Source organism: Symphalangus syndactylus, chromosome 14 (assembly GCF_028878055.3).
Source record: "Symphalangus syndactylus isolate Jambi chromosome 14, NHGRI_mSymSyn1-v2.1_pri, whole genome shotgun sequence".
Taxonomy (NCBI): Eukaryota; Metazoa; Chordata; class Mammalia; order Primates; family Hylobatidae; genus Symphalangus; species Symphalangus syndactylus.
In genome coordinates this window covers 100572345-100594904 of record NC_072436.2, presented here as the reverse complement: position 1 = coordinate 100594904, position 22560 = coordinate 100572345, and the positions used below count along the sequence as shown (strand labels likewise).

The 22560-nt window shown below is 38.0% G+C and overlaps 1 protein-coding gene across 12 annotated transcripts in view; it reads right to left on the bottom strand.

Moving 5' to 3' along the window:
* SLC8A1 (solute carrier family 8 member A1) overlaps positions 1-22560 on the bottom strand; it is a 352695-nt gene that overhangs the window by 316685 nt on the left and 13450 nt on the right. For 10 of the 12 annotated variants that reach the window (XM_055243278.2, XM_063616881.1, XM_055243275.2 and 7 more), the window contains exon 2: positions 12549-14377. In XM_055243278.2, coding sequence (XP_055099253.1) covers positions 12549-14356 — 1808 coding nt within the window. In that variant the 5' untranslated portion in view covers positions 14357-14377. Of the gene's footprint in view, positions 1-12548; positions 14378-22560 lie in introns of those variants that run through there. The other 2 variants (XM_063616882.1, XM_063616883.1) reach the window with 1 other exon arrangement.

Here is a 22560-nt window from a genome sequence, read left to right as displayed (position 1 = left end):
CTGAGACAGCAAGCACAGAGATGTTCAAATTAGGTTGACTATGCCATACTTCTTAATTGTGTATCTGCATAATTATTAATAGTGCCCTCTTTTACTCACAAAAGTGCTCTGATTTGGACAATAAGTTACACTGTTATCCTAAATACATTGTGACAGGAATGTCAACTTATATAAGACACTAAAACAAATTTGACAAAGTTCACTTTAGTAGATCATCCATTTAACATACATAATTCTACAAGTTCATAACTTATCAAGACTCACTAAGAAACAAAGATTTAACCTATTTTTATATATTTGTCGTCTTTCAAAATGTTTCTTTTTGGCAAATTACTTTAAAAAGTAAGGCACAGACTAATTTAGAAAACAAAAAAATCAATATCGTTTCCTTATACTTTACTCTAAATCTTATTCAGTGTTACGTCATTTTTTAAAAATTTTTGCTTTCTCTCAGGACAGCAAACATTTTTGAGATGGAAGAAAACCCATAGATCGTTTACTTCGGTGCCTTAATATTACTATCAAGAACACTGAAGTTTAGAGAAATTAAATGACTCGCCCAAAGCTGCTGGTCTAGGTGGCGACCAACTAACCATACCAGTAGCCTAATGAGACAAGTTGGTTCTGGAACTCCTGACTCCTAAATACTTGTTTCCTTCTGCATTCCACTCCTGGATTATATTCTCTATTTTATTAGGTTGGTGCAAAAGTAATTGCTGGTTTTAATTTAAAAGTAGTAACAAAACCAGCAACTACTTTTGCACCAACCTAATAGAAGCCTCCTATCAGGAAGAACTTCATCAAAATCTAGCTTTGCCCTAAGCATCACATTTTCCCACTGGAAAAGGGTAGATAAAAAAGCAAAGTACCAAAAATAAAAATGATAATTTACCAACCTCTCTCTCAGGAGGCAAAGTACAGAGGTCTCTGCAAATGAGCATTTTAAAATGTCTTAGGCTATTGATATTTGATTGCTTTTTGAAGATTATGCAGAGTTCTCCTATCTCTCAGTCTTGTGATTGTCTTCAGTATGACCAATTGTTATTTTAATTTATTTTTTTATGTAACTTTTCTTTTAGGTTTGGGGCACATATGCAGGTTTGTTATATAGGTAAACTGCATGTCATGGGGGTTTGATGTACAGATTATTTTATCACCCAGGTAATATGCGTAGTACCAAATAGATATTTTTTTCTGATCCTCTCTCTAATATCAAAGAAGAGCAACAACTTTGGGAAGGTTGGCCCATGAGACATCATTGGGAATTGTAAACTAAACAAGAAAAAGATAATCAAGACATGTTTCTTAATATTCAATTTATTACAACATTTTATTGGCTCTCAAAGCAAGTGTTAGGATTAGTTTTGCTGAAGAATTTGACGTTTTTGTTTGTTTCTTTTGTTTTGTTTTTGTTTTTCTGAGACAAGGTCTCGCTCTGTCACCCAGGCTGGAGTGCAGTGGTGTGATCACAGCTCACTGCAACCTAGACCTCCCCGGCTCAAGTGATCTTCCCACCTCAGCCTCCTTAGTAGCTGCGACCACAGGCATAAGCCACAGAGATAAAATGAGGATTTAAACCCAGGCTAGTATGGCCCCAAAGCATGTGCCTTTAGTCATTATGTTACCAGCAAAAATGGCCTTTGGATGGCACAGTGTCCACAATGAATATCTACCATTCACTTTTATTCCATGTTCATGTTTAGGAAGCAACATGTCTAAAATGAAGATAGCTGGACTCAGGCACACTGATAGCTTGGATGAATACACACACACAAACACACACACACACACACACACACACACAAAATGTAAACACACAGAGTCATAAAACACTAAGCTGGAAAACTTTAGGGTCAAAGACCCAGATCTACTTCAAAATGTTTGAAGTGCTTCATATATAAGAATTGACCATAGAATTAATAACCAAATAATCAAAACCAGGTCGATTTAAGAGAATATAGTTTACAATAGCTATAGAAGTCATGAAATATTGGGAAAGATGTTCCTTCCCTAAAATAATTCAAACCTATAGAGGACACTTAAATTATCCAAACAAACAACAACCACAGGATAGTTTAGCACTAGATACTGTCAGATAAATATCTGGACTTAATATTCTTTACATTATTTTGTTTTATGTTTCCTTCTACACTTATATATTCATATTTACTGTTTATTATATTATATTAATATTATTCCATTTTACTAGACCATGTGTAGGTCAGATAAATTACTTCCTAGAATATATCAGCTTATAGCATCCCAGAAACAACCCACATAGGATTCTTTTTTGCATAATAAAACAGCTCAGAAAGACTCCCATGTCTGCTCTTTTGTCTTTTCTCGGTAATCTATCTGGCCTACTTCAACACCGTGTCAGGATATTCTGAGGTTCTAGGCCACCTGAGTCTAAGACCCCATAAGTACTGAGCCTCAGCTCATCAGATTCCTGGCTAAGTAGTTTCAATGTCTGTAGTAGCCTCATTTGCTTATGCTTAATAAACTCATACCATTTAGAGAAAGGACTCAGGTGTGAGTAACATATGCTTCCCCTAGTAATGCACAGGATTAAGAAGCGAAGTAGAAGACAAAACCCTCTCCCTACTTCATATTCTTCTGAGTTCATTATTGCTATGAAAAATGAATCAGATTTGAGTTGTTCCTAATCTCTGCTCTTCTGGTCTCCATCAGAGAGGGCAGCCAAACTGTGACAGGAGCCATCTGGGATGGGGACTGGAAAAGGAGAGAGAGCCCTGTAGTTTTCTTCTGGGAAAAAGCAGGCATAGGGGGTGGGTTGCTCCTAGAGTGGACAGCAACAACACTGACAGCTCATCATCATTTATTCTCAGCCTAAACACCAGTGGCAAGAGCCCCATTCGGTGGCATTGCGAGAAGGAGGCCAAAGAAGGCACAGAGAAGCTTTAGGGGTGACTAAACATACACACTGTTGTAGGACTGAACATTCGTACATCCATCTCCGCTAGTAAAGCTTGAGGTTTTCTATGGCAGAGGCTATGTCTTAGGTACCACTGTTGTCACAGCATCTTGCAAGGGGCTTGGCATGGGATTGATGCTCATAGAATATTTGCTGGAAGCAGGAATCAATGAATAGGGCCCAGCCCTTCTGGATTCCACAGGCTACTTCTGGCTTCTCAAACACACTCAGGCACATACACTCGATTTCAAGGACAAAGTTGCTGTCTATTTTTAATAAAGAAGCAGCTTGAGTGAATCCCATTTCTATTTCCTTACTCTCATACTGTCTTCTGTTTGCGTGAGCAAGAGTATGGACTAATTCCAGGCTTCAGTTCATTTTAGTCACAGCAGAAATCGAATCAGGGCTATATATTCTGTCTCTGTCCCTCCGTCTGCCTCCTTTCTCTCCCCCCTCCTTCTTTCTCTGCCTACCCCTCCTTCTTACTCACCCTGCCTCCACCTCCTTCTCTGCCTCCCTCCATCTTTGCCCCTCTCTCTTTTTCTCTCCCTCTCAGGTGATATACAAATCCCAGGAACACAGATATACACACTGAACTGAATAGCTCATTTTTCAAAACTGTGTCAAGATTGTAATGGTTAGTGTGCAAGAAGGAAACTTGTCCTTGTAACATTAGGATTTTTCTTTTTCTTTAATTGCGCCCTAAGAATTAAATCCTATGCAAATAGGACTTAATTTTGTGTTCCCACTTTTTCCTTAATAATTGTGTGTATATGTGTGTGTGTGTGTAAGACAAATGTTCTTTGTTGAAAGCTAACAGTTGCAGGCTTCTTTTAAAGGTTATAATTATATTTATAAACATTGCTATCAGGCTTACTCCAAATAGACCAATAATCTGCCTGCAAAAGGTAAAAATTTAATAAAACCACCTTGTTCAAAAACAAATTTGTTACAGAAACACCTGAACATTGGTTTTGTATAAAATATATGCAAGATGTAACTGGACATTCATGTGATTTTAGGTAGAATTTTTTGTTTGTTCTTGTCCTCCAGAGAGAATTCAGAAATAAGAATGACTTAGAATTGGGCATTTAAAAAATATATCTAAAAATTCTATGTGCTGCGGAGGTTGGAATTCTAAGTTTTTTATAAGATGAACTGCCATGCAGGTCACTTATTCTAGGAAAGTCTCCTAATAAATAATTCTTACTGTTAACCACCTCCAGGGTCACAGAATATAATGTTTTAACCTCTTTTTAGTGCTGACACAAGGTAACAGCATCCCCTGATACTAATTCTTTGTTGTCATTAATTTAGATTGTCTGGTAACACATTAAAAAAAAAAAAAAAAAGACCAAGAAACTGCTATTTCAAGTACGAAGAAAAGCTGCATTCATTATTCAGCCATATAAGGAAGTTAAATGCTACAGCGGCAAAGCAGGCAATGACAGAAAACTAGGAATAAAGAAGTTTCTTTTTAAAAACTAGGAACAAAGGGAAATAAATATTGTGTGAGAGAAAACCAACCAAAACCAACAATAACTAGGTAGGTCAGCTATACAGAGGGACTAAAACATTTAGCATTCCCTTGCCTCTCAAACTCAGCTATTCATGGTCTTCTAGGTTAATGTAGAGTGGGGCACGGGGTGCAATGTGGTTAAAACACGTTCTAGAATCCCAGAAAAGATAAATGACTGCTCTAGTTTCTCATCTTCTGAGCAGCATGAGCACGTGTTGAGGTTAGTGTCACTGCACCACAGCCTGAAACATATTCCTCCTTGTGTATGGAAGCCATTCAAAGGAAGAAACAGCCCTGAATAAGACTCTATGGGCATTACAGTCAAGCAGTGCTGCAGAATTCTGGATCCACCCTTCATTAGCTGTGTGATCCAGAGAAAGTTAAATCTCTAAGCTTCAATTTCTTCATCTGTAAAATGAGTATAATAAGAGTAGCTACTTGATATAGTTGTAAAGATTAAGTCATATGGATACTTTAAGAATAGCATGAAACTTGTTGTTTAATAAATCTTAGTGCCATCACCATCATCACCACCACCACCACCACCAAAATAATCACCACTACCGCCATCATCTCCAACACTATCACCACCAACACCATCAGCATCACCATCACCACCACCTCCAACATATACAGAACCACCACCATTCCAACCACAACCATCGCCACCACCATTACCACTATATATATCCAAAATCACCATCACCAACAGCACCATGACCATCTTCCTCATTTTACAGGTGAGAAAGTTGACTCAGAACCTCAGTAACTGGCTGAAAGGCACAAAGCTGGTAGGGACAGAGAGCTCAAATTTCCAAGTTTAGCAATCCTCCTAAGCCCATCTTTATCTCAGGAAATTTGTCATGGAAAAATGGTGTGGGCTTGGTTTCAAGGGTCACCACAAGGCTTCAGAATACCTAGGACCCCAGATATCTCATATGTAAGCATAGAAAAGCAAAAATAAAATTAAAAAACTGTATCTGGAAAATATCTTAGGGTGTTTTATTAATATGTGAATTGCTAAGTATACTGCAGCGCAACACCCAGTTGCCCTGTTATCATGAGCACCAGCCTGAAAGGTGAGGGACTCAGGTTCTGCTTTTCGTTCTTACCTTCATATCTTCAACTGTCACCAAAGAACACAATGCCTATTCCCATATTTAGCCCTGTGGAGACACTGTAGGAAAGAAAGAAATTGTCATCTACAGCACCAAGTCCTCAGGAGAAAGGCAGGAAATGAAAAAGAATTGTTTATTTAGCCTGGCTCTATAGTGAAACAGCTGTATAAGTCTGTGAAAAGAAAGGGCCCTGGCTTGGCTCAACCTTTGGCAAATAGATGGGTATTATGTAGGCAGCGTGTCGAGCCAGGAGAGCAAGCAATGGAGGAGATTTCCTCTAATTCTTCCCATATTGTTAATTGCTGCTTTCCCTCCCAAGGGCCTTCTGGACCTCCCACCAGAAATCCAGGGCGGGAACTGCAAGGCACTGCGGGAAGACAGCAGCTTGAGTCCTGCCTGCCCACTCAGCACCTTCCACTGGGACCCTCAGCGGGCTCACCCAAGGCAGTTACGAAGATTATCTCATATGCCACTTACCCACAGTACATTCAGCTATCTTCTCACCCTTTCCTGCCACCTGGCCCAGAGCCATTTAACTCTACTGTTGCAAGGCTAAACTTCTGAGTTTCATGGCATTTATACTGTAATAAGGGACTAATCGACGTTCTAACCCAAACAATAAATCTCCAATGGTCAGATTTCAGCCACGGAGGGAATATGATGAAGATATTTTATAGGAAAACCTCAATAGTTCCCATGATATTACAATGTTGCCTGTAGGCAGTTTGCCACATCTCAGTTTTGTTAGCTGACGGAGAAGGAAAATAACAACAAATAACCTCTTGTATGTCTTAGACCCTCAAGGTTGCTCTACTCAAAAGAATTAAGTATACTTAAATCTCCTTCCCTTGGTTAATGGTATCCTAAGGAAAGTAAAGCAAAGAAAACCTCTTCGCATTTCACAACTTAGTGTAAAATCCACTCAGATTTTACAAGATGGTGGCGGAGCAATAACTCTGAGAAAATGATGTGACGATAGCTAATTGTCAATGGCTAAGGACTCCTCAAAAGCTGCTCAATGTCCATAGGATTAAAGTAAAGCAGAACCATTCCTAGAGACCCAAGGACTAGTTAACAAAGAGAAAAGTAAAGTACTAACAGTATTTTACTACAAATCTGTTAAATTCTCTTTAGGACCTTCAAGAGGCAAAGCAGTATGGAAGAACAAGCACATAAGCTTTTATTTCAAATAGAAAAGGGTTCAAATCCTAGATCCATACTTTATTAGCACTTTGAAGAAATTACTGAATCTCTCTAAAGTTTCAGTTTTTTCATCTGCAAGGTCACTTACTTCATTGGGTCATTATAGTATCACATGTATAAAAAGCATTTGAGAACGTGCTTGGAAAACAATACGGTAATACCATTAGTCTTCCAAATTTTATTTCTACACATTCCACAGATGAAAAGCGTTCTACAAATAATCCTTTAAAGGATGTATTCAGGTTGATTTAAATACCCTCATAATGATTTAAAATCCTGTTATACAAAATATTCTTTCACTTAGCCTTTCATTAATTTTGATAATGGTCCTGTCTATTGAAACTGCCCATACTTTCAGATTTACCAAGGTATGAGTCTATCTTACAATGCACATCCCATTTTTCTTTTAAATTATGCTTTTGTCCTCCAAAAGCAAATGAAAATACTTCGTCTAAAATCAAGGCTTCCTATAGTTTATGAAAATGTCTTTAAAATGAAATTTCTACTTATCAGAATATGCACCATCTCATTATCTCCCATTTTAGAGTATAAGGAGCATATTTTTTCTATTTCTGTTATAATTCTTAGCCCACTGCTGGCCACAAATCCGTAGCATATTAAGTATGTGCAGATTAACCAATATATAAATTTTCCTCTGCCCCTAACCCAGTAAAGCAATCAGCCTTCTATGTAATGGCCTTGAATGATGACTAAGAAAAGAGCCCATAATTTAAACATTTCAATGTGGCTGAACTATGAAATCTCAACTGCTAAGACAAAATTCCTTTAAATAATGATATTATAACCCCAAGCTTTAATTAGTGCTGGAAAAATAAGATTATAATAACAAATATGGCAATCTGGTTGACACTGTAAATAACCTTTCTGCACATAATCAATTTAGGCTCCTGGCAGTACTAAATTCAGACTCATAAATGTTTTTTGGCTCTTATCCTATCTTATTTTTATAATAGCTATGCATTCAGAAAACATGCATTTATAAAAACATCTTGTAGTTATAACTTAGGTTTGCAGATGATATTATATGTGATTTGGCTCTAAAAAGAGATAAATATTCTGTTCTGAAAAGATAATCCACTAAAGCAGAAATCCATTCAAATGCTAAAGTTATTCCATACAAATTTCTTACATTAGCACATTACCTAGGAAAATTATATGTCAATATAAAATATCATACCTCCATCATATGCTCTAAAGGTAGCAGATAAAATTCTACTGCTATACAGTAAAGCTTGAATATGTTGGAGTTATTAAATTATGGGCAGAAATTAGTATGTTCTAACAGCCTTTCTTGTCTTGTGATATTTTTCTAATATTTTTCATCATTTCTGATTTCTCCACACAATTATTCTTCTGTTCTGATCACTTCAAGTTTTCTTAATATCTTCATTTCACCTTGTTTACATCTGGCTGTCTTATTGTATTTTGTTCTACTCTCAGAATTGAATTGCCATCTCATATAGCTAAGTCTATAGAGAATTCCATAGAACTCTCTAGAATGAGAATTCCATAGAACTCTCTAGAATGAGAATTCCATAGAACTCTCTAGAATGAGAATTCCATAGAACTCTCTAGAATGAGAATTCCATAGAACTCTCTAGAATGAGAATTCCATAGAACTCTCTAGAATGAGAATTCTATAGAACAAGAAAAGAACACAGGTCCCATAAATAGCAAAAACAAAATATTTATTTTCCCTGGAATATAATAATAATTCCAAAGAACCCATATAATACTGAAATTTTATTTCTAGTTTTTTTCCAAAAAGAGTAAAATATGATATAAATACTGAGCATCAGACAGCTATATTTGTTAAGATGTCTTACACATACTATTTCCTAAAGTTAATGAAGTTATAACTACACTTAAAAATATAATGGTTGTTAAAACAAAATTAAGTTTGGGTAGGCCCATTGTTTAATGTATTATACTATGACTAGGAACCTCTGGTAAGCTGATATTCTAAGGAGTATATTAGGTAAATTAGGTAAATATTCTAACTTACATACTCTGATTTTTCAACTCTGTATTTTAAATATATAATACTAAATGCTCATAATCTTTTGAATTGTCTTCCAAAAATAATAGTATTGCTGGGCTATAACTAATTAAATTTGATTTGTATCTACATTAGTTAATTAGTCTTATCATTTTTCCAAAACAGTTAAGCTAATGTTAGACCTTGAAATACCAAACAATATTTTGTAATAATTATTACCATAAACTAGAACCATTAAAGAACAATCATTAACAGCACTTCAGATGTGTGGATATTACCTACCAAACCACAAATCAAATTAGCATATTCTTCATTTATTTTTTATTAGCTGTTAACATTAGACAGAATTCCCTGTTGTAAGTCAAAATTAGTTGGCATTGGTTTAGTATGTGTCATTGATTGAGTTTATAAAAAAGCATGTGCTAGCTGTTAATTATATCTATTTAATGGGATTTTGCTTTGTAATTTTAAAATGTTTTGCTGAGAATATATTTTATTAGAAATTACAAGCATCACTTATCACTTATCAAGTTGAAATAATTCAACTCATTTATGTGAGAATATGAATAAATATGTATAGACATTTTTATATTATAAATTTAAATGACTACTTCTACACTAAAAATAAGATCAAAGATTAGGAATCTATCTTGTTTTTGGACTCGAACAATCATTAAAGCTGTATTGCCTCTTATTCTCCATCCTTGATCAGATTGGACCTTATTTCTACCTTGGTTAGGGGCTTCTTAAAATTAGCCTTTAAATTTAGGCTTCTCCAGGAATCTCTTTATGGTGCTCTGGAAAGAATCATAAAGTCTGGCTTTGTGCACAACATTAAACAAACACATTTTTTTTCGAAGTACTTCATAAAGCTTGGTGGTGCCATCAGCCTTGTTTAAGTACTGTAGGTTTTGAAGGAGGACATCTTTCAAGATTAACTATGTAATTTGATAAGATATAAATTCATTCTTAAAGATAAGTTGGGTTTAGTCTACATAGTCTGACTCCATTGCACGATGACAAACTCTTTCACTTGGATCTGACTGTATGGAAATAAGACAACTGCCCAAGGAAAAATGATCCATAAAAAAATAATGTTTTCTAAGCTGCTAACAGGGCAGCACAACTCCATTTGACTCAGCAATCCCATTACTGGGTATATACCCAAAGGAATATAAATCATTCTATTATAAAGACACACGCACTCATATGTTCATTGCAGCACTATTCCCAATAGCAAAGACATGGAATCAACATATCTTTGACAATATGTTTTTCTAGAAACCTTGTGTTTGAATCCTGGTGCTTAATTTAAGGTGAAGTCCCAGCCAAACAAATCTGTACAATCAATAGACCTATTTAGCATCTACAAAGTTTGTCAGTAATAAAATTATATGACGTCAAGATGAAATCTCTTCAAAATTAAAAATCTAGAAAAAAGAAAAATATAGGGCTGTAATTTCATTCCACTTATAAATTACATGCTTTGCCACTTCTAAAATTTCACATTTCAATCGAGCAAATGAAGTATAGTAACAATTTTATAGAGCAAGAAACTTGCGATTGATCTTGAATACTCCTAAGAACATGTATATAGAGATAGCATGAATTATTAGCCAATTTTCACCAACTCCACCAATGTTTACCAATTCTCACAAGAAATCTAAATTTCTAAAGATGGAATTTGGCAATATTCCTTCCAATTTAATTGCATAGGATGAATGTTTTCAATGGAACTTGGCAGAATAAGTTATTCTATCAAATCAATGTCAATACTTTTTAAAAATCCTTTTCCTTATTCTTCTGCATTGTACCACCCAAAAGAAGGTTATTTATGGTTTGGTAAAAGTCCTGAACTGCAGAATAGATAGGGAAAGACTGCTTTTCAAATAAACCAGTTTAGAGTCCTTATTCTTAAGGAAAGGTAATATTAAATTTTCAAAAGAAAATATGCTTAGTCAAACAAACAAAACACAGATTTAAGGTGTTTTAAGGGCTACCCTTATGAGTTCATTTAACAACACGAAATATACTTTTAACAACACGCAATACACTTTTACATGGATTACAAGTGCTATCTACTACAGAAGGGTTCAATAATTGAAATGATTAGAAAACATAAGCGTTAGGGAAAATATAATCAATAGGGAAAGAATTCCTAGCAAAGGAATAAAGGTCATTTGTGTTAACGTGGGCACACATGAACTTTCCAATGCAAGACCATTGAAAAAATTCTTTTTTGGATATGAAGGATATTAATTTGCTACTAGATCACTACCTTTCAGTAAAATAAGTATCTCAACAAAACACATCTCAATAATTGGAACACTAACAACATTATAATTAACATAAAATAGATATTAATCAAAACACTATGCTCCCTACACACATCAGAAGATGGATATTATAATCCCTGCTTTGCTTGATTTCATTGTGATATTGTACTCGACACTACTTATCACTATAGTGTAACAACAAAGAGATGTAAAGACACTGGAAGGCTCTTTCAGGAAAATCTGTTCTCTCTGCCCATCCCCTCCCCCTTTTTGGTTTGTTTTCTCTCACTTTCAGTAGGAGAAATTTCATATTTAAAGAGCATGCATTCACCATTTGGCATATCATATGCCATTATCATAAGAGTTAACTATTTTAGAACTATATTTATATATTTATTTTTCTTCCCTGAAATTTCCAAATGTCCAATGCTTCAACCAACATAATCATTCATTTTAACATCCTTTGTTGTACTGCAGATATTATAGCCAGCCTCCCTGCCAGCCTCCCTCCCTCTCTCCCTCCCTCCCCCAACCCCCTGCCCCCAGAAATTGTTCATAGAGTCAAATTTTCTGGTTTGCTTTTGGTGAGTTGAGTGCAACACACTTTCCTAGGCAAAGGGGGAACAGCCCTGTAAATATCATCTCTCAGTGGAAGAATCACTTAACAACTGGGTACTTCATATTACTACATGAGCACAGTGCCACTGTAAAGTACCAAGAGGAAGAATAAATTTTTCCTTCTTTTCTCTGACCTGCTCCCTGACAACTAGACATGTGGACAGAACCTTATTTCTCTCTCCATCACTGTATCAGTGGGGTAGAGGGTTTGTTTAATAAGGATGTAAAATAAAACCAGACTTGAACTACAAAAGGGCTGGATGGCCTTTCCCATGTTGGCATAACACTGAAGAAGCAGGATTGGTCATAATTTAGCATTGGCATTTAAGCAGAAACGTTAACTTACATTGTCACAAAACACAATGTCACATAAAAGCCACAAAAATATTTTCAGCCAGCTCTGGTAGCCAAGAAATTCTTTTCAGAGGTGTTTCCTTTTTGGGTTTTCTCAATTTGTACTCAGAAATGAAGTTAGAGACCTACTGTGATGTTTTAAATATTCCTTTTCTGAGTATATACCATGTGATTCAAAATAGAAGACAAATTTTTCAGCCTGTCTCAAGTCATCTGATAAACTGTGTCCCATCACTCATTTTATCATAGTCACAATGTACTTAAAATGTATAAATGTATAAAAGTAAAAATAAAATTCTGATGTAAATAAATTTAAGATCTCTGTGTGCTGAGCATATTGATAATTGGCACCCAAGCAAAGACTGATATCTTGAAAGAGATCTTGTATAAAAGCTATTCCATTCCTTGTATGCTATTTAATTTTAAAAATGATGCACAGACTCACATTCATAAAAACACTGAACCACACACACACACACACACACACATATAATATAGAACTTACACAATTTCATCATTCTGGAATTCGAGCTCTCCACAAGTGTCCTCAAAATCCTCCCCTCCACCTCTGGCAGTCCCTTCGATGGTTTTATATGGAATGATAACATTTCCTCGAGCTCCAGATGTTCTCAATACTTTCACTTCCATGATGCCAATGCTCTCACTCACATGAGTCACAGGTTCCTCAAAAGTAAAAATGCCTGCGTGGTCATCATCAAAAATAGTTACAGTGGCAGTGGAGGGAGATCCAAGGCAAGCAAGTGCAGAAACATGATTGGCTTCCAGTATGCCATCTTCTGAAGCTTCAGAAGATACTTTGACATTGCTGAGATGCACAAGGAAATTTTCATCCTCCTCAAAGATATCATCATCTATGATACCCACTCTGATTTCCTTCTGGGTCTCACCAGGCTTAAACACCACAGTTCCTTCAGTAAATTCATAATCGGACCCAGCATTTGCTGTGCCGTCCTCTGTTCTGAAGTCAACAAACACAGTGTTGGTCAAATCACCACCTCTGCGGATAATGGTAAGGGCCACAGTACCACAGTTCTCCAGACACTGATATGTCCCTTGTTCAAAGAAGATCTTACTAACAGGGTCATTTTCAGTCACTTCAGTGTTGACCTCATGCATGCTGACAGCCTTCCTTGCTTGGTCGGCTGCATGCCTCTTTAAAATGTTGCCAGCTCCAGTCATGAGGCGAGTAGCTTGAATGCGATAAAATGCTCTACTTTTTTGCTGCTGACTTAGGACTTGGTAGTTAGCTAATTCTATTAATTGCTCTATTTCTTTATCTGGATGCTTCTGCTTAAGTTCCTTCAGAATCCTAGCCATTTCTCGCCTAGCTTCTTCATCATCTTGGTCCCTCTCATCCACCTCCAGAACCAGAGCACCATCTAAGAAATTTTCAACATGAGAATTGACCACTTTCCCATCCATTTCAATTTCAGTCTTAGAAGATGGCCTGTCTCCTTCATGTTCAATAATCATCCCCCTCTGCTTGCCAGCTCGATACCTCTTGTAGACATACTTGTAAAACAGAAGTCTCCTATCCGCTACCCAAGCGAACACAACACAGATGGGAAAGAAGAAGAAAGTAAGCAAACCTTCCCAGACCTCCACAACGCCAGGAGATATGACAGACAAAATAATGTAAAGCCAGGTGTAGGCAAAGATGCTCCAGGCTGCCGTCACAAAGAACACACGCAAATGCTTAATCTTCCTTGTCTCTCCGTCAGGGACCACATAAACACAGAGTGCAATAATGATGAACATATTGAATGCAGCACTTCCCACGATGGTGCTAGGACCGAGGTCTCCTGCAGTGAAGTTATGGCCACACACTTCAATTACTGAAAGGAGAATCTCAGGAGCAGAAGATCCCAGGGCCATCAAGGTCAGGTTAGAAACTGTCTCATTCCAGATCCTCACAGTTGTCTTGGTGGTCTCTCCATTGGGTTTCTTTATGGTTATTTCTTTTTCTTGAGATGTGATGACTTCTATAGAGGACATGAACCGATCAGCTATGATAGAGACTCCAAGAAACATGTAGACCATGGCCACAAAATACACAGTAGCTCTAGCAATTTTGTCCCCAAAAGAAGGGTCTTGGGGTTCCCAAATGGGCAAAATCACCCCTTTCTTACAGTAATATGATCCAGTACATTCACCAGTTTCATTTCCTTCTCCTTCCATTTCTGTCTCAGCAATTACATGGTCCACATGGGAAAATAAGAGAGTCACAATAACTAACAGATGAAATCCCATTGAAAAGGTGGGTGAAAGACTTAATCGCCGCATGTTGTACATGACACTTCCAACTGTCACAACCTACTGGTAAAAATAAGATGGGGGAGAGGGCAGAAAAAAAAAGTCATGTCATTAGAGCTGCATCCAAAGCATTACTAATTACTTATTTTTATTACTCTTACCAAAATTTGTTTATATTTGACCATCACAAAATCTATGGTGAATGATTGTTCTAAGACTCCATCAGTGACTAAGCAATCCTTTGTGAAGTTTACAATTCAATCTTTCTGTGAATTTACTACATGTAGTACTCATTCACTGAGCAAGATACACAATTGACTTATTGGAAAGGAAAAGTTCAATTTATATAAGCTTTGCCTTATTAAACACACATTTATGCATGCTAATAGCCAAAAATCACAGGACTTTTGAAGCATTAAACAATTTCCTCCTTTTTACTAAAGCAGATTTTCTTCTAAATTTGTGTTAGTACATCATCTTCCAAAAACAGTTTCAATGCTAAAAGCACCTTATTACAATTGATGCTTTGAAAATCAGACTCTGAAAAAATCCCACCAACACAAGGCCTGGTGATTATCTTAAACGCCAGAGAGCATCTTACACTGTATTTCATGAAATCATGTCCTATTGCTCCACACTTACTTGGAAACAGAAAACTTCAAGCTTGCCTGAAATCAAAGCTCAAGGGCATTTGTTCTTGAGGAGAAAAAAATTCTGCTATAATGCAATATTTCCACACATTAAGTACAGTTTTTAAAAGCATGTTTTGATGAGAGCACATTTCTTCCTAATTTTCAGCCAGTCCAGGTCTGCTGATACATTAGCAGCTGGGCATCTGGTTCTTCAAGCACAGCTCTTCACATCTGTGTACAGAGCCCGTTTTTCTGCAGGCTGGAAAGGGAGATAACCAGGCCAAGGCCTAGTTGTGGGTAAGAGCCTGGCAGGCTGTGGAATCAGCGTCACCAACCTTAAAATGTTCCTTCTCGGTGTCGGTCATATTTTCCATGGTTATTCTAAAATACATATTAGTTCTGTCGAGGGTTCAAGTGACCAAAAAATGCAGGACCAATAATTCCATTTAAATTAGCTCATGTGGCATGACAACAGTGACCACAAAATATACACATGATGAAGGACTGTAGGCAAGGAGGGCCATGGCAACAGAGTTCAGTGAGCAGCACACAAAGCTTGGTAGGCACAGCGGTGGACTCAACCACCACGGCCTTAAGTTCACCCACCAGCTCAAGCAAAACTCTACTCAGACTTTACATCCCCTCTGCTTCCAGAACCTGGGACGGAGGTGAGGGGAAACTCAACTAGAGGAAGGTCTGCTCCAAGTCAAGGTAACTGTCTCCCAGGCCTTGCAGGAGGGACCAGTTATGACATCAGATAAAGCAGCAATAGGAAGAAGCCCTGAGTCAGAACATACCCTTACGTCCTGGAAAAAGTTAAAAGAGGAGCTGGATTAGAGGCTTTCATAGCTTCGGGCTGGCTGAGAGCCACCCCACATTCGCCTACACTCTCTGGCTCATGTTTGCTGCTGATGGCTTATACTGCAAACTGCACCAGGGCCCAGGAGAACACCCCTACCTAGGACGTTCTGGCAGGCCCTCAGAGATCCCACCATAGCCTAAAGCCCTTTATAGCTCATCACTACAGGCAGATAAGCTTCTTTGACATTTTTCCCATACTAAAGAAAACCAGAGGAGGGTTATAGCAGTAGAATTTGAAACTAAGTAAAAGGCTGAAAAACAGAGACAGCATATTTTCAAAATATGCAAAAGTTCTGGTCAGTATGTCTGCTTGTTCCGTCTTTGAAAGGCTTTGAGATTTCTGCTTGAAACAAGGTGAAATTTAACCATCCTGCAAGAATGGTGGAAAATCTAGTTCCAACTCCCTTGTGTATCCATTTCATCCACAACATTTATGCATGCTTAACATGCATGTTAGAAAGACTTGCTAGGCTCTCTTCTAGATCCTGAGAATTCACCAGTAATAAAACAAAGTCTCTGTCCTCCCAGAGCTTATATTCTAATGGTGGAGGAAACAAACAAATATAAATATCAGAAGGTTAAAAAGTCCTATGGTACGTGTGTGCAGAGCAGTCTATAGAGGACAAAGAGTGTGTGAGTGTGTGTGTGTGTGTCAGTGTGTATACACATGGCATGCATGATTTCATACTAGATGGTTAAGGAAGGCCTCTCTGATAAGGTAGCACTTGAGCAAAGTCCTCAAGGACACGAAAGATCAAGTCTTACGGCTATCTGCAGGAAGAGAATTCCTAGCAAGTGCAAAGGTCCTAATGGGAATCATGCTTGGCACAGTCTAGAAACACAGAAAACCAATGTAGCAAGAGGGCAATGGACCAAAGGGGCAGGGCTCAGGAGTGGGAATGGATCAAGGAACATTGAGTTGCCATAAGGCATGGGCTTTGATGGGGTAGAAGATGAGAATCACTGGGAGGTTCTAATCAGAGGGTGGTATGATCTGATTTTTCTTTTAGAAGAATCTCTCTGTTGGTTCAGTGCAGAATAGACTGAAGGGGCAAGGGTGGAAACAAGGAGACCAGCTTTTGCCTACTATATAAAATCTAATTTATAAGTGACCCCAATACTTGGCAGGTATACAAAATGATACAGAAGATATCTAACATTTAAAATGGTGAAAGAAATATCTTGGGGACCTGAAAGAATCAGAAAGGTGAAATATTTGTAATAAATAGTAGTACCGAAAATAAACACTGAAGAGAGATTCAAACCTGTGTCTGTCTCCAAGACTGATATAATTAACCACTCCCTTCAAATTACTGCCAAATCACATCATTCCATTATTCACATTTCAGCCAAAATGAAATTCCTGAAGTGCAGATCTGACACTCTTCACGTCCCTTAAAACTCTTCATTGGTCTCCTGCTTCCCTGAGGACAAAGCTCAAACCCCTCAACAGGCTTTCTAAGACCTTTTATGATCTGGCATGTGAGCTCCAGAATATGGAAATTATTCCCATTCCCTGAACAAGGTAACAATTTCTTACATGCAAGTCTTTGCAGATTATTCTGTGTCCAAAACTATTTTGCTTTTTCCTTCTCAGAAGCAAGTTGCAAAAGAGCTGAACACCAAATTATAACCAATTTCCTGAGAGAATACTAGATTCCATTCTTAAACAGTCATGGACACCATGCTAAATTCTCTCTATACATATCAATTATATTTAATATTTCCATTAGCCAGCATTGCTATGTTACAAAATTCCTAGTGTTGCTATTTCCATTATAGTCCATGAGAACAGCACCCCTGGAGTTGTGCAATGCACAGTACCCTAACAATAATCCTCAATAGTAGGTATTATTAGCCCATTTGGAGGTTGGATAACTGAGGCTTAGATAGGTTAAGTACTTGCTAAAAGTCATACGGACAGTAAACCCCTCAACTAAGACTCAAGCCCTGGTCTTTTTCCAAGACTGATACAATTAATTGCTCCATTATATCATCCCTGATGGTGTGTGAAGTAATCTTTGAGAACTATTGGGGTTGGCTTGGACTAGCCCGTTGGAAAGCCTCTTGGCTTCCATGTAGGGTCAGGAGGGCCTAGCTAGCAAAAGTCTTGTGGAAGGTTTCCAATAGCCTGGCTTTTATCTTATGGATTAGACTCAAACAGACAAGCATCAATAACTGTGGTGTAACATGAGGGCTAGCATGTTCCTAGAGACAGGTGTCCTTCAATCTGGTCTTTTAGCAATTGCCTGGCAACCTCTTCCTGCATGCACTGTCAGGGCAATCTCCTAGGCCAGCCAAGAAAAATCCCTGCCCTTTATCCCTTCCCTAGCCCACATCCCGCAATATGTTCTTAGCCAAAAGTTCACCAGATGTCTAAAGGTAGACAGATCAGTAAAAATCCATCATCATTATCAGAGAAAAAGGAAGGGGGCTTCTGGTGTTAACTAAAAACATTACAATTATATTCAAAAGAGGGCAGTATTATAATTTGTGAACAGTGGACACAGCACACTGATGTAGCTTATTGGCAATGAAGCAACTGGAGAGAGCTCTCTGGACTTGAATTTCTTTTTTGTATTAAATTAATACCAAATCCAAATGCCCATGAAGATGTGGAATAGGTGTTATCTAAATGTGAGTTCCTTCTTCGTCCTTTTGTCTCCTTTCTTTCAGGGTCTTTCCTCTATCATCAGACTCCAAGTAGTTCTACTTAACTCTCCCCATTTTCCCTCAAATATACATTTCCATACAAATTAAGCAGAAAGATAAGAATAGAGACTGTGGATATGTTGATTTGCTGCCTGGCTTTCTTATATTCTGCCTTAAGTTACCAATACAAAGTATAGGCTGATTTTTATGGTGGATTCAGATCAACTCGTACAACTATGAGCAGTACTAACTTAAAATATCCATTACATCATCCAAGTGAGACTTCAGCACAGTATCAAGAATACCCAAATTATCTTCTGATCACTATTTATTTTAAAACAACACACAACCCATCACCTACAGATTACAGACCCAAATGGCACTGACAAAGGATGGTAAAAAGATATCCAGCTGTGAATAGTCCAGCCAGCTGTGTTGGAGGAAGAGTTCACAGCTACAAGGAATAGAAATCCACATCTGCAAGAGATAGATCAAACTTCTTTTGTAAAGGATGAGGGAGAGCTTTTGGAGCAGAGGCCTGAAGAGTGGTTGGCAGCATAGTGACCATTCCCTGCTGGAAGCTATAGCCAGTTTTGACTACCAAGGAAGAGGCGACTCAGAGCAAAGGCATATGCTGGCATTCCTACCAGCCCAATATATTGGACAGTCAGCCTAATGGCATCCTCTTGACTGGCAGCTGGGTTTATTCCAAGGAACTCCTTGATGGCCTTCATCAGTACTTGGAATTCCCTTCTATGTAATTCTTGCTGACTGAAAGCCTCAAAGCTAAGCAATTAATCTGTTTCTAAGGCAACATTAAAGCAACCATAAATCCTTATCCACTACCAAGGCAAGCACTTCCAAATGCTTCTAGACAAAGAGATGATGCCAGAGGATGAAGGCTTTTCTCATCTGACCATCTCACCTAAATTGAAAATTATTGCCCTGGCTCCAGCCTCAGGCTATCAGACCATGGCCAGACTTCAGGAAAAAAAAACCTCATTTACACAGAGACTCTCTGCTAATACCTAATTTTCCCCTCCAGAGAAAGAGTTTCCTCTTTGCTGTTTAATACTTTGGGACAGGTCCTAAAGGGGATGGGCTATGAGCGGTCACATCATAGGCTCAAGCCTTTCTGTTAAACTCACAAAACAGAAGTCAGGCCCCTGCCTTATGTCCGAAAATACCCGCTGAAATTGTCCAGGAAAGGAAGAAACTAGGGTGAAGGTAGGCAACGTGGTCACAAAAGGAAAGATAGACTTAGGATATAAAATAATGAAGTTGTGGAAAACTCATGAGATGTACCGTTGGCCCTTTCCCCTACTTTATTTTTCTAGATAGCACTTATTACTTTTTTGTTTTTGTTTTTGACACAGAGTCTTGCTCTTGTCGCCCAGGCTGGAGTGCAGTGGTATGAACTCAGCTCACTGCAACCTCTGCCTTCCGGATTCAAGCAATTCTTCTGCCTCAACCTCCCAAGTAGCTGGGATTACAGATGCCCGCCAACCATGCTCAGCTATTTTTTTTTTTTTTTGTATTTTTAGTAGAGACAGGGTTTCACCATGTTGGCCAGGCTGCTCTTGAACTCCTGACCTTAGGTAATCCACCTGCCTCAGCCTCCCTAAGTGCTGGGATTACAGGTGTGAACCACCACGCCTGGCCAGCTCTTATTACTTTTTACATGCTATATATTTTATTCAATGGTTCTATTTATTGTCTTTCTCTCTTCAAAAGATGCAACTCTCTAAGGACAGAGATTTTCATTTCTTTTTTTCATTGATGTATTCCCAGTTCCTAGAGCACAGCCTGGCACATAGAAGATGCATAACATCCGCTTATTGAATGAGTAAAGTAATGCTCACAGGGTCATGTGCTGATTCACCAAATCTCCAGTGGTAAATCAGAATCTGGGAAATGGGCCTAAGCATTTGCAGTTAAAAAATGTCTGTGTGAAATGGTTGCACCCTAACACGAGCACAGTTCAAAATCAGATTGTAAAGTCAATGTCAGTGTTAGGAAGAGAGGAAACACATGATTCAGACTCATCAGCAAAGACTCTTGGGCTGGAAAGACCGATCTCCAGCATAGAGAGAGCACCTGGGCCCTGACATTTTCCCCACAACCTGGGTGTGTGTCTTCCAACATCAGCCCTGGCTTGCTTATTTTATCTACTCTGTTAAGAGGGCCCTAACACTTCGGACATACTCAAGGAAGTAAATCTTCCCATCCTTCCAATACAATTAAAAGACACATATTCAAACACAACAAAAATCACCTTCATTATAGAGGCCCTATAGAAGGGAAAGAACACCAAGCATTTAAATTTAAATATTAATCTGCATGCTAACATGGAAATATGGGTAGAAAGAAGAAAGCTGGAAAAGAGAGAGTCTTTCGACAGAAAATAAATAAAAAAGAATGCAGAAGGAAGATGCTCTGATAATCTTGGGCCCCATGTGAAGTTAGCCAGGTTTGTCCTCTAATTCATTATGCCAGAGCCACAGAGCAGGGTTTAAGGGCCCTACTCAGGGCACTGATGGCAATAATGACTGAAATCATTGACTGAGCATCTACTTGTCCCAGGTACTTTGCTAATTACTTTGTATTCACTGTCCCTGACTTTTCTGACAATACTACCAGGAGATATTATCATTCCCATTTTACAAACGAGAAAAATAAATGGTTCATGAAGGTAAGCTGGCTAGAGTCATATAGACTTAAGTGACAGAACTAGAATTTTAATTCAGGCATTTTGCATTAAACTATAACGATTTCCAAAATGGCAGGCACTTTTTATTTTCACGACAATAAGTTAACAATGTTTTCTGGGGACAAAGAGCTCAAGATTTAGGTACTTAAGCTCCCATGCTGCCCCTTCTTCCCACCTGAATAAATGTGTGTAGGTTGCATTAGCTCATCAAGGAGCCTCACATGTTTCCACTCCTGCCTGATGCCTTCCCACTCCCCAAGTAAGTTTTGTAAGCACTTCTATTCATCACATAGCAAGGGAAAGATGATCCATGTGGAGGATCATCAGCTGAAGACAGAGGTCTGAAATCACTCCAAACTCATGTGGTAAACTCCAGGTTTTTCCATTTGGTCAGGAGAAAAGCAAATGGGGAAAGAATCCCCAGCAGTAAGCAAGCAAAACTAAAATAAAAGAGGGGAATGGATAATGAGTGGAAGCCAGGGAGAATGATATAGAATTTTGCTATAACAAGTAGGTTAACACTTTGCTCTAATAACAATAATTCAGTAATTTTTTAAAAAGAATTTCACTGCAGCTCAAAAATTTACTGTCTTGGGGGTCATTTTTTTTTTTAACATCTTAAATTTAAGCCGATAAGTAATCCAAAGAAATGCAAAAACAACACATTCGTTTATGGTTTTATCTGCCAAGCTTTTCTTAGCCACTCATATATGCCAGACACTGTGTTTCAAAGATAAATAAAACATATCTCCAAAGGAGCTTGTATTCTAGTGGGGCACTGCCAGAGTCAAGGAGTGAGTCCCTTCTGTGGAAACCAGGACCCTTCCATTACTAGAGATTCACTGAAGAGACTTTCCTGGCATCTGAACAGTGACACTGAGCACTGAAGTGGACTACCTAGTCCCCAGGTTAATGTACCTTGGGTCTTGAGTTAACAAACCCAGCATTCTAGAAATCTCGGACTGCTCAGACTGTGGTCCTGCAAGCTAGAGATTTCAACTATAATGAGCTCCCAGAGGCAGGGCTTTGGACTCTGTAAATCTTTGAGAAGCCTCCTGATAGACAATGGTAATTCTTTTACATGATAATTGTTCACCACTAACCCTGAAGAGAAACAGCAGCCTTTCTTTGATGTTTGACCTTACACACTGAAAAAGAATGAAGTCATATACATGCTTTTATATCTAGGTCACCAAAAAGGATTTTCTACCTAAAAATATTTCCCCAATAGCTGGTTGACATTTAATCTTAAAAATCTGTATATATAGTGAGCCCTTCCTATGTTTCTAGTTCTGGAGGGAATGAACCCTTCATTTATTCATCAAGCCTCTATGGAGTAGCTTCTATGTGCAAAGCACCATAACAGACACTACAGGGATTGCAAATAT